General features: G+C 42.9%; 1 protein-coding gene across 4 annotated transcripts in view; it reads right to left on the bottom strand.

Moving 5' to 3' along the window:
- The window catches only part of TGFB2 (transforming growth factor beta 2), a 93,993-nt gene that overhangs the window by 69,257 nt on the left and 10,943 nt on the right, over nucleotides 1–13,793 (bottom strand). For 2 of the 4 annotated variants that reach the window (XM_032289257.1, XM_032289259.1), the window contains exon 2: nucleotides 5,201–5,284. The exons of the other annotated variants lie outside the window; for them this stretch is intronic. In XM_032289257.1, coding sequence (XP_032145148.1) covers nucleotides 5,201–5,284 — 84 coding nt within the window. The remainder of the gene's footprint in view (nucleotides 1–5,200; nucleotides 5,285–13,793) is intronic. 4 annotated transcript variants of the gene reach the window in all.

Genomic DNA, 13,793 nt, shown 5'->3' with positions numbered 1-13,793 from the left:
AGCAGTTGCAAAGCGCCATGCCAATGCATCACAAAGACCTCACTGAACTTCCTATCTCCACCTTGGCCATTCGACATACCATTCTTAACAGCCACATGGCCCTAAACCACTCTTCTCTCCATTTTAGTCAGAGGAAAAGCCACAGACTTGACGATGGCCTAAAAGGCCCCACATCACTTACCTCTCATTATCTCTCTAATCTCATCCTTAGGATACTTTTCACAATCCTTGAACATGTCAGGAACAGAACCAGCTATTCCCTCTGCCAGAATAGAATGCCCTTCCCTAGGTATCCCAGATTACTCTCTGACCGCCTTTCAATTGTCTGCTTACACACATCACCTTTTTAACAAACTCGTCCAAGCCCAGCTTATGTGAAATTGCACTCACCTCCTCACCCCCATGACCAATCTCTACTTCCCCTGCAAAACGTTTATCAAATTCTAACATCCTTATTTCATCTTTATTGTTCATTGCTTATTTTATGCCACCGGAATGCAAGCTTCCCAAGGGCAAGGCTTTTTGCTATTTGAATCACTGGCAGCTAAACTGCTGCCTGATACAAGTAAATACTCTCAATAAATACAGCTGAATAGGCTGAGCACGGTGGCTCATGCCTGTGATGCCAGCACTTTGGGAGGCCGAGGCGGGTGGATCAGCAGAGTTCAGGAGTTTGAGACCAGCCTGGCCAACATGGTGAAACCCCATCTCTACTAAAAATACAAAAATTAGCCGGGTATGGCGACATGTGCCTATAATCCCAGCTACTCGGGAGCTTGAGGCAGGGGAATTGCTTGAACCTGGACAGTGGAGGTCACAGTGAGCCGAGATCACATCACTGCACTCCAGCCTGGGCAACAAGAGCGAAACTGCGTCTCAATAAATAAATAAATACAGCAGAATGAACTATTATATCATAAGAATGGCCTCTCCTCACCTTTCTCTTCCAATGGTCTCTACATGCGTTTGACATTTATCTTAAAATTACACCTATATTTGTAGTTAATGCATAGCTCTTTTAACTGAAGACTTATGTGGAAGTAAAATGAACACTATCAAGTCATTCTTCTCACACTTCAATAGCCATGTGGGTTATTTAGTGAGGCAGACCACATAAGAGAACTGGGCATTTCTGTAAATAGTTCAATAGCCAGAAAGAATCTGCAGTAGTTATAGAATATCCATTCTGTACCGTTGGCTTCAAAATATTATGTGGTTCAAACACATCAGAATACCGGGAGGCACAGGGCTGCACAAAGAAAATTCCAAGTGATTTATCATTAACTTTGCTTCTTAGTAGGTTGGTCAGATTCTTGCCTGCTCTAATGCCTCTGGTTGAACAAAACACCATTTGGAAAGAGAAACCTTCAGTTACCCAAAGCTGAGTTTGGCTGAGATAGTAAAGTTTACATTCCATTATTTGCTAGGTCCTTACCCCATGGAATGTCTCAGAACAGGATTCAGGCCATCAAGAGGTCAGCAGCGCTTTGACCAAATACTACCTCAAGGAATTATACATTACTTTATACATGATATATGGCACTTATGCATTAAACACTAGCTTTGAAAATGCCTTTCCCACTCTACAGTTGCCCAGCTGAAGGCCTATGAGTGCAGCAATTCACTCTCATACGTAACTTCCAAACTAGGCGTCCAGCACCCACCCACATGATTAATTTACTTCCTCGCACACTCATTGTTCTCCTCTGTGACAAATAGTGAATAGAGGGTATGCGTGGTACTATTAATAACAAGTAATACTATTAATAACTACCCAAATATTTGCATGATATATGAAAAAATATTGGGAAAATTGAAAGCACATGGCAAAAACTCCATAGGGGCTGCTGTAGGTACAGGGTCACACTTGAAGGACCAGCTGATCCAACAGAGAGTCCGCGGGATCTGAATCCATCCATGTGGTGTGACTGAGTAAACAGATGTGCATAATCAGAGCATCCTTTGACTTGAGCAGCTGCAAACTTCAGTGAGGTCAGATGCACCTGCAGTGCCTGTTTAAAATGTGCAGAGTCCTCAGCTCTACCCGCCCCAGTGATTCTGACTCTGCAGCTCTGAAATGGGGCCAAAGAATCTGCTGGATGTCCCAGGAGACAGAAACACAGATCACATTTTGAGAAACAACACCTTGGGTCAGGCACAGTGGCTCATGTCTGTAATTCCAGCACTTCGGAACACTGAGGCAGGAGAAATGTGTGAGGTCAGATGTTTGAGCCCAGCCTGGGCAATACAGTCAGACCTCATCTCTACAAAAATTTTTTTTAAAAATTAGCCAGTGTGGTGGTGCACACTTGTAGTCCTAGCTACTCAGGAGGCTGGGGTAGGAGGATGCTTGGCCCAGAATGAGAGGACGTTACCACGTTTAAATCTTAACCAAGTTACTTAAGAGCCTCTTACTCAGTAAATACGGTAAATACTTTTTTAAAAAAATTATATTTGCCTTCATGACTATTCATCCATTCCTTCATAGAGAGACTTATCTCTAATGCTTACACACTGGATTCTTATGTTTTAACAGGAAAACCTTTAGGCAAGCTAACAGCATCTTAACCAATATTATTGGAGATACTAGGCTTGAGAACAGATAAATGATTTTGCAATCACATGGGCTGTGAGGAGCCCGGACTGTTTTCTCCCTCAGGGTATTTAATTTAAAGCTGGTGCAGCATCAGAGCTGCCCGTCCAATTGTGAGTGTCAGAACACGTCATTATCAACAACACCCAGGTTAGAGAGTGAGAAAAGCAAGAGGCGCCACGGGCCTCACCCTCCCTTCAGCCGTTCCCAACATCTCCTTGGAATGGAGAGGCGGTTCACGCAAGGTGACAGGGATGGCCCTGGAGCTGCTTGGCACAGGGCAACTTCACTTAACGAGTGTTCAGAATCACACTCAGCATGGAGAAACTCACCCTGACCCTGGATGCCTGCCCCCTGGCATACGCTCACTTACATTTTTACTCAATTACTATTTCTAAGAACAGAGACAAAAAAAAAAAAAAAAAATGCAGAGCCCCACTGCTCAGCAGCCTTGCGTGGAAGGTCTGCAAGGGGTCTGCAGGGTTTTTGCAGGGCCTTGGAAGAGCCTCCCACTGCATGGAAATCCATGTGGAGCTTGCCCCCCATCTCCCCTTCCACACCCTCAGACACTCCTGATTTTCCCTGACTCGCTGAGGAGCAGGGTGGGTTTCCAATATTTTTTTACCAAAGGAAGAGAGAAGCTCGCAGCAATTAAGTGACCGAAAATAACCCCAAGTGAGGAGTGTCTGAGAAGAAAAACCACCCAAAGAACTGGGGTAGGCCTCTCACTTTGTTTACTATGGGAGGAAAAGATGAAAAGGAAATTAATCCCAAGTAGCAGGCAAGAAAGTTACAAAATTAACAGGACAGGGTTCCAAAGGAAATGCAAAAAATGGGGGAAAAAGTTTGGGGCCTCTGTTGTAATGTGGCCTCCAGGCCAGACCTGAATTCAGATTTTGGCTCTGTCACCAGTCAGCTCTGTGACCAAGGACAAGGTGTTTACCTCTCCAAACCACAATTTCCTAAAAAATGGGGATCGTCATTCTGGCCTTCCCTGACCAACCAATGTGGGGAAAATTAGAATGATGTGTCTTAAGTACCAGGGACATAGAGGGTATTCAACAAATGTTTTCTCTTTCTCATTCCCTCCCCTTTTCCTTTCCAAATAGCCAGTTAGCGAGGGGGGAAAATCAGATGTCTAATTACTTGGTTTATCTAGTGAAATAAAATGAGAATTTAAGAGTATAAAAACAAAATGTAATGACTCACAAAAGGGAGCTTTGAAGGCATGATTCAACTTTTCACTCTTTTTATTCACATTGCAGCTACATTTTGAGGCTTTCTGTACTAAAATCAACATATACTCTCAATAGGATGAGTTCTTTTTGAGGAAACCCCAGCTTAGGCCACTGTAAATAAAGTATACTGATTTCTAAGCAACAATGTGTAACCATGATAAATTGCAGAATAGGATACCAGTCACCTAGGCTTTTCCTGGGATAAGAAAAACATTTCTTTTGTCTCTAGCTGGGACCTCCAACCGCACTTAGAATCGACATAATCCAAACCTTCTCAGGGCCTCAAAACTATGTAGTGAACCAATGCCAGGATTGCAAGTCCGCTTCCTTTTTTCCTAAGCGTGGTTCAGGGGTAACTTTAGCCACTGAATTCCTTGAGTGCTGGGATCACCCAAGCTCTCTTCTTTGCGGTGGATTCACTGCCCAGCATATAGTAAGCATTCAATAAATGGCTGAATTAATCAGTGTTGCAAATGAGAAAAGGTACCCCTCAGCCTAACACCTGGTGCCGGCTCTGAGGGTCAGCGCTAAGTGGTTTGAGCAAGTGGCAAGCTCACAGGTCCAGTTAGCTGAGGGCCTGAGCCACGACAATCCATTTCCTCATGCAATTCAAACATGTCAATACAAAGGTCACAAATAATCAGCAGCATAACTTCCCCACGGGTCTCCCTCTAGAGCAGGGGCCTTCAATCTTTTGGCTTCCCTGGGCCACACTGGAAAAAGAAGAATTGTCTTGGGCCACACATAAAATACACTAACACTAACGATAGCAGTTGAGCTTTAAAAATAGCAAAAAAATTTCAAAATTTGTAAAGAAAGTTTACAAATTAGTGTTGGGCCACATTCAAAGCCATCCTGGGCTGCATGCAGGCGGAGGGTTGGACAAGCTTGCTCTAGAACCTTAAAGGAGAGAAAATCTCCTTCCACTTTAGTTCAGGACAAGAAACATTAATTGAGCAACTACCATGTGTCAGGAACAAGAACATTCATGCAAATACGATATTAAAAAGGAACATTCTCTTGACATTCAGGCCATATTGTCCAACCCTCCAGAGAGTGGCCTCCATGGGGGTCAGCAAAGGTGTATGTAAAATCATTCTGTGACCCCGAGAACACATAGCTCATTCCCACAAGTCATTCTTTTACATGCTGCAGGATAGTCATTGTATTACTTCAAAGCTATTCATTAGTTTTTCTCATGTACACTCTTACTAAAAAAACATTCTAGGCACCTTTGTGATCGCTCAGCTACAAGGCTGCATTTCAGAATCTCATCTTGCCTCTGGCAAGTTCCCCAAGGAGACAAACACTAAAGATGGATTTGATATAACTATGTGAAACGAGGAATAAAGCAGACAAGTGTACTCACCAAGGTACCCACAGAGCACCTGGGACTGTCTGGAGCACAAGCTGCCCACTGAGCCAGAGGGTGTTGTAACAACTGGGCAGACAGCTAGGAGTTTTAAAAAGCACAGTCATTAGCTATTTTACTGAAGAGATGCCTGGCACAGAACTATACAAAGACGCAAAGTAGAAGAGGGACTCATTCTTATCATTTCCCCAGAAATAAGGTCCCTGCTACCTGGGGCCAGGGAATTAGACACTGAGGATCTAAGGAGGATTCCGGATTCTAGTCCCAGATATTCTGACATCCCTTAACCAGCAGTCAGACTCCTGGATTCAGTTTTCTCTTTAGCACGTTCTAATGTTAAAACAACAGTGCACAATTTACATAGTGAAATGGTGAAATAAATATTTTGATTTATATTAAAGATGAATAAGAAAGGATTTGACCTCCTTTGACAAAAGGCAGCCTACCTATTAAGAATAAAACTTTGGTTTTCATTTGACTGGCCTAGATTTCAGTGTTCTTAAAACCACCTGTCGTCATTTCTAACTCGCATGTGAAAACTCCTTCTTGAATGGGTCAAAAATACAAGTGAATATTGGTTTGGGGCTACTTACCTACCGTTTAAAAAGCTAGATCTCTCTGAAATGGATTAAACACAACTTCTGTGATAGTTATTACATCCGGAAAATTTGAACTTCGCTTTCTTTAAAGTAATAGCAACCCAATTTGTATTTTGCCCACCATTTTCTTAGAAAAGAAAGCATACCCCCTCCCCCCAAAAATACTGCAAACTGAAGAGAAAACATTGCTGGGTGTTCAAAAGCTTTTCTATCAGTGGTAAAGTCAATAAACATAGAGAATTTTTGCAAGAGAAGCTGTGAATTCAAACCCTCATTCTGTCACTGATTTCCTGTGAATCCATGGACAAGTCTGTGAGATGAGGCAGGCATAACCCCAGCCCTGAGGGTTTTTATAAAATTGAAACGAGATGATATATTTAAAACAGACTGACATATAAAAGGTGATGAAGGAATATGAGCGGTTGTCTAACTTGTGTAACAAAAGAAGCCCTGACTGCTTTTTAGGCCTGGCATGAACATTACCCTTTCCTAGCTCCTTACATACATTGAGAATCCATGCACCTTCCATTTCCATAGGGTACGTCTTCTAGAACTAACACTACCACTATTCAGACCGGACTTGAAACCTTTCAACATAAGACAAAGGCTTTGTGGACTCCTTTCTCGATTTTTATTTTATTTTGCCACATGTGTGCCTCTTATCACTCAATGTTTAAATGGATAACGAAGACTTTTTCCATACTCTGGAACTTACCATGTCCAATATTGACCCCACTAATGAGATCCCAGTGACAGATTTTTCACACATGTGTGGATTACACCTTCTACACAGAACGCTCTTTCGCTGAGATATGGGACTCTGAACGGCCTGTGGGGCATGGAAGGCAAAGACCCGACACCCAGGACTCTATAAGCACAGACTACTATCATGTTGCCACCATATGCTGCTTCCAGCTGACATCTGCTCACATATGTTCCCACCAATAAGAAACCATGCTGTTTATTTTTAGAGGCTTCTCCACAGTCTTACAGGAAGAAAATTCCCTCAAATAACCAGTCGGCAAAGACAGGAAGCTACACTGGATATAAACTGTTTGTCACAAGATGAACAAGTCAAACAAAGTTTTCTCATTCATATCTGACCTTTAAAAAGAGATGGTGAAAGTTATCTTAAATACAAATCTCAAAGACTATAACCAGAGAAAGGCAGAATATGCAGAGTAAGTCACTTGGTTAGCAATACTTATTCTTCGAACTATGGCCCTATGCATTTCTTGGGGGGATTTAAGTGCTTTTCCTGGGAAACAGCACCTTCTTCAGGCCAGTGTACGCCGTGGTGCAGAAGAGGGACAATTCTATTCAACAGAATTCAGATCCCAAGGTCACCCAGGTCATAGGAGGTCTGTGTGGGAATAAGGTGAGATAATTATTGTCACTTGCAATTTCCAGCATGCAGTTCTCAAGTATGCACCTTTGGTTTACTTTTACTCTGCCTTAAAGCAGTATTTAAATCCCTTCTTTTCTTTCCTTTCTTTTTTGTATTTAAGCAAGGCGGGAGGACAGGGAGCTCTGGTGCTGATCCAATGCCTTAGAAGTTAAGACCATGAATTAGATAGAGACGTAAAGATGCTAACGATTGTTCAGACCACAGAAAGCAATCCTTAGTTTTAAAATAATCAGTTTTCAGCCCAGGCGCTGTGGTTCACTCCTGTAATCCCAGCACTTTGGGAGGCCAAGGTGGGCGGATCATGAAGTCAGTAGTTCAAGACCAGCCTGGCCAGTGTGGTGAAACCCCATCTCTAGTAAAAATAGAAAAATTAGCCAGGTGTCATGGGGATGCCTGTAGTCCCAGCTACTTGGGAGGCTGAGGCAGAAGAATTGCTTGAACCTGGGGGATGGAGGTTGCAGTGAGCCAAGATCGTGCCATTGCACTCCAGCCTGGGCGACAGAGTGAGACTCTGTCTCCAAATAATAATAATCAGTTTTCAATAATCTATATCATTGAAGCAGCACTGAGGTACAGATACATGCTATTTAGAATAGTGAGGCTTTGGAGATACGTAAAAATGCTTTATGAAATGTAAACAATTACGAAAATCAGAGACATTTATAGTCTTAGAAACATAATTTTTTTGTTATTTTAGATTTTATTTTATTTTAAGTTCCAGGATACATGTGCTGGATGTGCAGATTTGCTACATAGGTAAACGTGTGCCAGGTGGTTTGCTGCACCTATCAACCCCATCACCTAGATATTAAGCCCTGCATGCATTAGCAATTAATCCTGGTGCTCTCCCTTCCTGCTCCCCACTGACAGATCCCAGTGTGTGTTGTTCCCCTCACTGTGTCTATGTGAGAAACATAATATGTTTAGAAGAACCCAGGCACTCACTAATTTATGATGGGGGTCTATGGGTAACACAAATCATAAAATAGAAGCAGTCCTAGAATTAAAACTTTGAATGGGTAATTTACAAAGTAATTAAATGACTATGAAGTTAATTAACTATAAAAGTTTTGGGGCAGGGCATGGTGGCTCACGCCTGTAATTCCAGCACTTTGGGAAGCCAAGGCGGGTGGACCATGAGGTCAAGAGATCAAGACCATCCTGGCCAACAAGGTGAAACCCCGTCTCTACTAAAAATACAGAAGTTAGCTGGGTGTGGTGGCACGTGCCTGTAGTCCCAGCTACTCAGGAGGCTGGGGCAGAAGAACTGCTTGAACCCGGGAGGCGGAGGTTGCAGTGAGCCGAAATCGAGCCACTGTACTCCAGCCTGGCGCCTGGCGACAGCGCAAGACTCTGTCTCAAAAAAAAAAAAAAAAAAAGTGTTGGGATTTATTTTTGCCTGTGATGACACAGCTAAGAAATGAAGCAACAAAATGAAATTATACAGTGTTTCCAGAGTATGTTTCCGAAATATCTGCACAAGAATCACCTGTCCTTTTTATCAAGATGCAGGTTTCTGGAGCACACCTTAAAACGACTGAATTATAATCTGAATTGGGGTAGGCAACAAAGGCTTGGGAATCTACATTTATAAAGGTACACCAGTAGTTATTTGGCATGGTAAAATCTGAGAAGCCTGATACAGGTCATCGTGCCTTGCAGGTTAGAAAGGCCTTTTACAAAACCTCATTTGACCTCGAAAAAATCCAATCAGGTGAATCAAGGAAAAATTATTCCCTCATAAGGGCTCTTTGTTCTGAGTGGTTTTGTATAGTGTAAGTGTCTACAGGGTAGAGATAAAGCCATTCTTACTGCAATGATATCTTAAGCAAAATTAGATGTCTTACAAATGTAAACTCCCTATCAAATAAACTCCTGCCTCAATCCCTCCAGCCTCTCCACGCAAACATATAATGCACCTCTCTTGTGATTCAGCAATTCTATAAGTGGGTACAATCATTCCTCCCAACACTGAACTACAGTGAATTTCTACTCTTCTTAGAGAATCCTCAGCAAATGTTACTGAGAAAGGGAAAACTGATCCAAATGTATAACAATTCGGGGTCAGCTTGGATCAAGACCCTCTTTCTATAATCTGAGTACTTGTGACAAAGAGTTAATAAAATTAGACATGACTTTACACATAGTTTCATTATTGATGGTGATATTTCCTGACAGGGGAATTCTTCTGAAATATATCTCTCTCCAGGACAAACTAGCACCAGTCACCTCATTCTACGCAGAAGAAAGGCATAAGTTTAGTAGGTGGAACAGAGGCAGTTCAAGGCTCAGTTTAGAGATCTGATCAGTGACTTTAGTTAACACACAGAATAACCCGAGGCTTAATATTATGAAAAAATACAAATGAGTGACTAAATTACTATTTAAAACAACATGATGTTTTAAAAATGCCTCAAGATATCTCAGAGAGAAAGCAGTGAAGACAGAGCAACCCAGGGTGGTGAAATTTAACAGACACATCTGAAGGTGGAGCCTGGTGCTTCAGAGCCTGAGGTCATGGCTATTATTCAGCTTTGCTTCTGCTTGGCTACTTCCAAGTAAGAGTCAGAAGGTTTGGAGCGCTCCTTCCTCTGTCTCCCTCTCTAACCTGCAGAGCCCAAAAGGCCAAGCACGAGCTTGAATGTAGAAACGTTTTCCCACGAAAACCCTGACTGACCTCCGGGGGAACCAAACCACCCATCCTTCGCACAGAAATGTTCTTGGTCTGCAATTGTTTCCTTCTCCTGCTAAGGTAGAATCAGAATAAGTCATTCACACTTTTTTGGAGTTTCTAAGCCAGCAGCTTTATTACAAGAGTTCACTAAAAAGGAAGTAGAAACAACTTCAGTCATATGGCTATAAGATGTCAAAGCAAAAGTGAAAATCAGATTAAGATAGGGAAATAAATGATCTTATTTTTTTTTTAAGTCAAAATAGAATAAATGACAAAGTTATTGCTACATCTGGTGTAGAAGAAACATCCCTGATAAACTTGGTCTAAGAAGCAGTGACATTACCAACACTGAAATGAATCCAAAACTTTAAAATTAAATTATATTTTCCAGAAAATTCCCACTTACGTTTTGGCAACAATAAATATTTTAGTGCTCTTAAAATCCACTAAAAAGTACACAGTAATCTTTTTCAGATAGAGAGATTTGCAGAGACCCGTGGACTCGCAGTCATTTCAGTGTCTTTCTCAAAAGCAAATTTCTCATTCTTGTTCACAAGATGAAGTAACAAATAAGGATTCTTACAACAGCCTAAAATTATGAATGAATAGTTATTTGCAAACTAGCTTGTCAAGACAGAAGTGGCATTTGCCAGTGTGGTATGGGTCAGATAAGAAAAGCAAAATGAACAGAGCCAAAGTCACAGTCACAACGTTTTCTTTTTTCTTTCAGAAGACCAAAAAGATGTGACAGGGCCAGGCGCGGTGGCTCACGCCTGTAATCCCAGCACTTTGGGAGGCCGAGGCGGGTGGATCACAAGGTCAAAGAGATCGAGACCATCCTGGTCAACATGGTGAAACCCCGTCTCTACTAAAACTACAAAAAATTAGCTGGGCATGGTGGCGCGTGCCTGTAGTCCCGGCTACTCGGGAGGCTGAGGCAGGAGAATTGCCTGAACCCAGGAGGCGGAGGTTGCGGTGAGCCGAGATCGCGCCATTGCACTCCAGCCTGGGTAACAAGAGCGAAACTCCGTCCCCCCCCCCCGAAAAAAAAAAAAAAAAAAAAAAGTTGTGACAGTATTTCCTTAAACAAAAACTCCAAAAGACCAGCATGATTCTCAAATAGCTGCTCCATGAGGTTTTTTGTTTGTTTGTTTTTTGTTTTTTTCAGAAACGTAGCCTCTCTTCTTCAGAAATAACCTGTTTCATAATTACCAACATATAGGTAGCTAGGAAGGCTCGAGGGACTGGGACATGCCGGTGGAACACGCTAGTGTGACAGAAAAACAGCTGCCTGTGGAGGAATGGAAATGCATTCAAACTATTTCCACAAGCTTTGGGCTTCACAATAGCCAGGAAGCATTTTCCATTTGCCTTAAGTTCCTCAAGTCATTGTGGTCAAGGGAACATCTAAGCCAAACATTGCTGACTTATCAGGCAGTAACAAATCCAAGCATTCTAGAGAATGAAGGGATGGTCCCGGCCCAGGGAGATCGCTTTCTCAGCACGACGAGGCTTTCCCTCCTAACAGACACTAAAGCCAGTGAACTCAATTCCTCTTGAACGGCAATGTTTTTCCGCACCAGTGAAGTGGTGTTACTGGGTTGCCCCAGGAAAGCCAGGAGGCCAGCTCACTGAGAGAACATGCTGCACTGTGCACAAGCACCCAAGGCCTTAGTGTCGCTTCCCCTCGCTGGTGTCATTCCTCCTCCTCAAACCCTCTGCAGTGACTCTCCACCAGCCCCTCCCCTTCGTCTCATCCAGCTTCCTCCTTGAGATTTCTACAGCCTAGTATCATACTATTGCTAAAGCCTTTATTTATTTATTTATTTATTTATTTATTTATTTATTTATTTATTTAGAGACAGAGTCTTGCTCTGTCGCCAGGCGCCAGGCTGGAGTGCAGTGGCACAATCTCGGCTCACTGCAATCTCCGCCTCCTGGGTTCAAGCAATTCTCCTGCCTCAGCCTCCCGAGTAGCTGGGACTACAAGCCACCACACTCAGCTAATTTTTGTATTTTTTAGTAGAGACGGGGTTTCACCATGTTGGCCAGGATGGTCTCGATCTCTTGACCTCGTGATCCGCCCACCTCAGCCTCCCAAAGTTCTGGGATTATAGGCGTGAGACACCTCACCTCGCCAAGCCTTTTTTAAAATGAATCTACTGAGGCTAAGAGGCGGCTGTGCCAGTGCTTGGTTGCAGAGGTGAAATGAGGTCTACCTGAGTGTAACCACGGCTGCCTGACCTGCCTCAGCCTTGACTCCAAATGTCCTGGCTTCTTTGCAAAGGGTGGAGGTGATGCGAGACAGGGCACCCGTGAGGAGAAGCGAATCCAGCCCAGCAGCACATTACACAGAAGCCCCATCTGCATGTCAGCCTTTCATCAGCAACAGCCCCTCTTTGATTTTTGATTTTGAGATCCAGAAAAATGAAGACGCAAGTACTATGTGACTCTTATGCACCTTCAGAGACCAGTTCAAATAGTTTAAACAATTTTTCTCAGCAGGATGCAGTGGCTCACATCTGTGATCACGGCACTTTAGGAGGCAGAGGCGGGAGGATTGCTTGAGACCGAAAGTTCAAGACCAGCCTGAGCAACATGGTGAGACCCCAACTCTATAAAAGTTTGCAAAACCTAGCCAGGTATGGTGGTGCATGCCTATGGTCCCTGCTATTCGAGAGACTGAGGCGGGAGGATCACTAGTGCCTGGGAGATGCAAATTTCAGCGAGCTGTGTTTGTGCCACTCACTCCAGCCTGGGCAACAGAGCGAGACTCTGTCTCAAAACAAAAAGAAAAAAAAAATCCCGTAAAAATTTCTTTACCCTTTGAAACAACTGGCACATGTTGAGGTGTCAAAAACAAAAACAAAAAATGTTTGATTTCCAAGACGTTCAGGCTGGGTGGAGTATGTACTATGTGGATTTTCTTCTCTTGATTCCACAGACGGACTCCTAACATTCATTAACTAGAAAACGTTTCTGAGGGCAGATGTCATGCCTCCACCTAATTTCATTTTCCATGTGCTTCGGCCACAGCCCTCTATACCGTGTGCACGGACTGCTATTCTTTCATTTCACAAACGTTTATGTGATTTCACTGATTCTATATATTTTTCACATTCTATTATCTCTAAAATCCAGATTCTCTCTTACAATCAATGGCCGAGTTAATTGGCTGTGATATTTAGTTAATGTTATGTTCTAACTGACAGTTAAATTGGCAGTGATATTTCTTTGTTAGTGGCACACAAAATAGTGGTGCGTTTTAAAGTCAGTGAGATTCGATGAGTAATATCTGGTGTGCAAACAAGGCCCAAAGCAGCTGCACCAGGTGCTTTTTCACACACAGCATCCTTTACAGCCCCTGAAAAGTCGATGTTCTTCCTTACAAATGAAGAAACCGAGGCTGGGCTAAGTGAAGGGGGTTCAAATCCAGCTGCCATGCCGACAACGGCAGAGCCAAGATCTGAATTCAGTAGGAAGCAGCTTAAATATCAATGAGGCATTTTTAATAACTTGCACGGAGAGAGCCAAGTTGCTAACCAAAACAGGACCACTCTTCAACAAATGCCACAGGCCTGGAGTAGGACTTCTTGTCTTTGATGTTACCGCTTCCTTTTCAGCCTTTGAGATTCCTTTGGTACAATTCCCTTTTATTTATTCTCCTTCCTTTATTTAATGGGTCTGTCTAGATCCAAAGTCCACACGCGTTGTATATCATCTTCCTTTCCCAAATAAATTAATTCTCTGAAATAGGAATGCCCTGTCAATAAAATGTATCCAAATTTTTGTGAGGAAAATGGTTGCAGTTCAAAAACAAAACCAAGACTGAGCACCCTGACTCAGGCCTATAATCCCAGCACTTTGGGAGGCTGACGTGGGCAGACCAGTTGAGAGCAGGAGTTCAAG

The sequence above is a fragment of the Sapajus apella genome, unplaced genomic scaffold (genome assembly GCF_009761245.1).
Source record: "Sapajus apella isolate SASKATOON/1434 unplaced genomic scaffold, GSC_monkey_1.0 scaffold22, whole genome shotgun sequence".
Taxonomy (NCBI): domain Eukaryota; kingdom Metazoa; phylum Chordata; class Mammalia; order Primates; family Cebidae; genus Sapajus; species Sapajus apella.
This window is presented reverse-complemented; position numbering and strand designations above follow the sequence as displayed.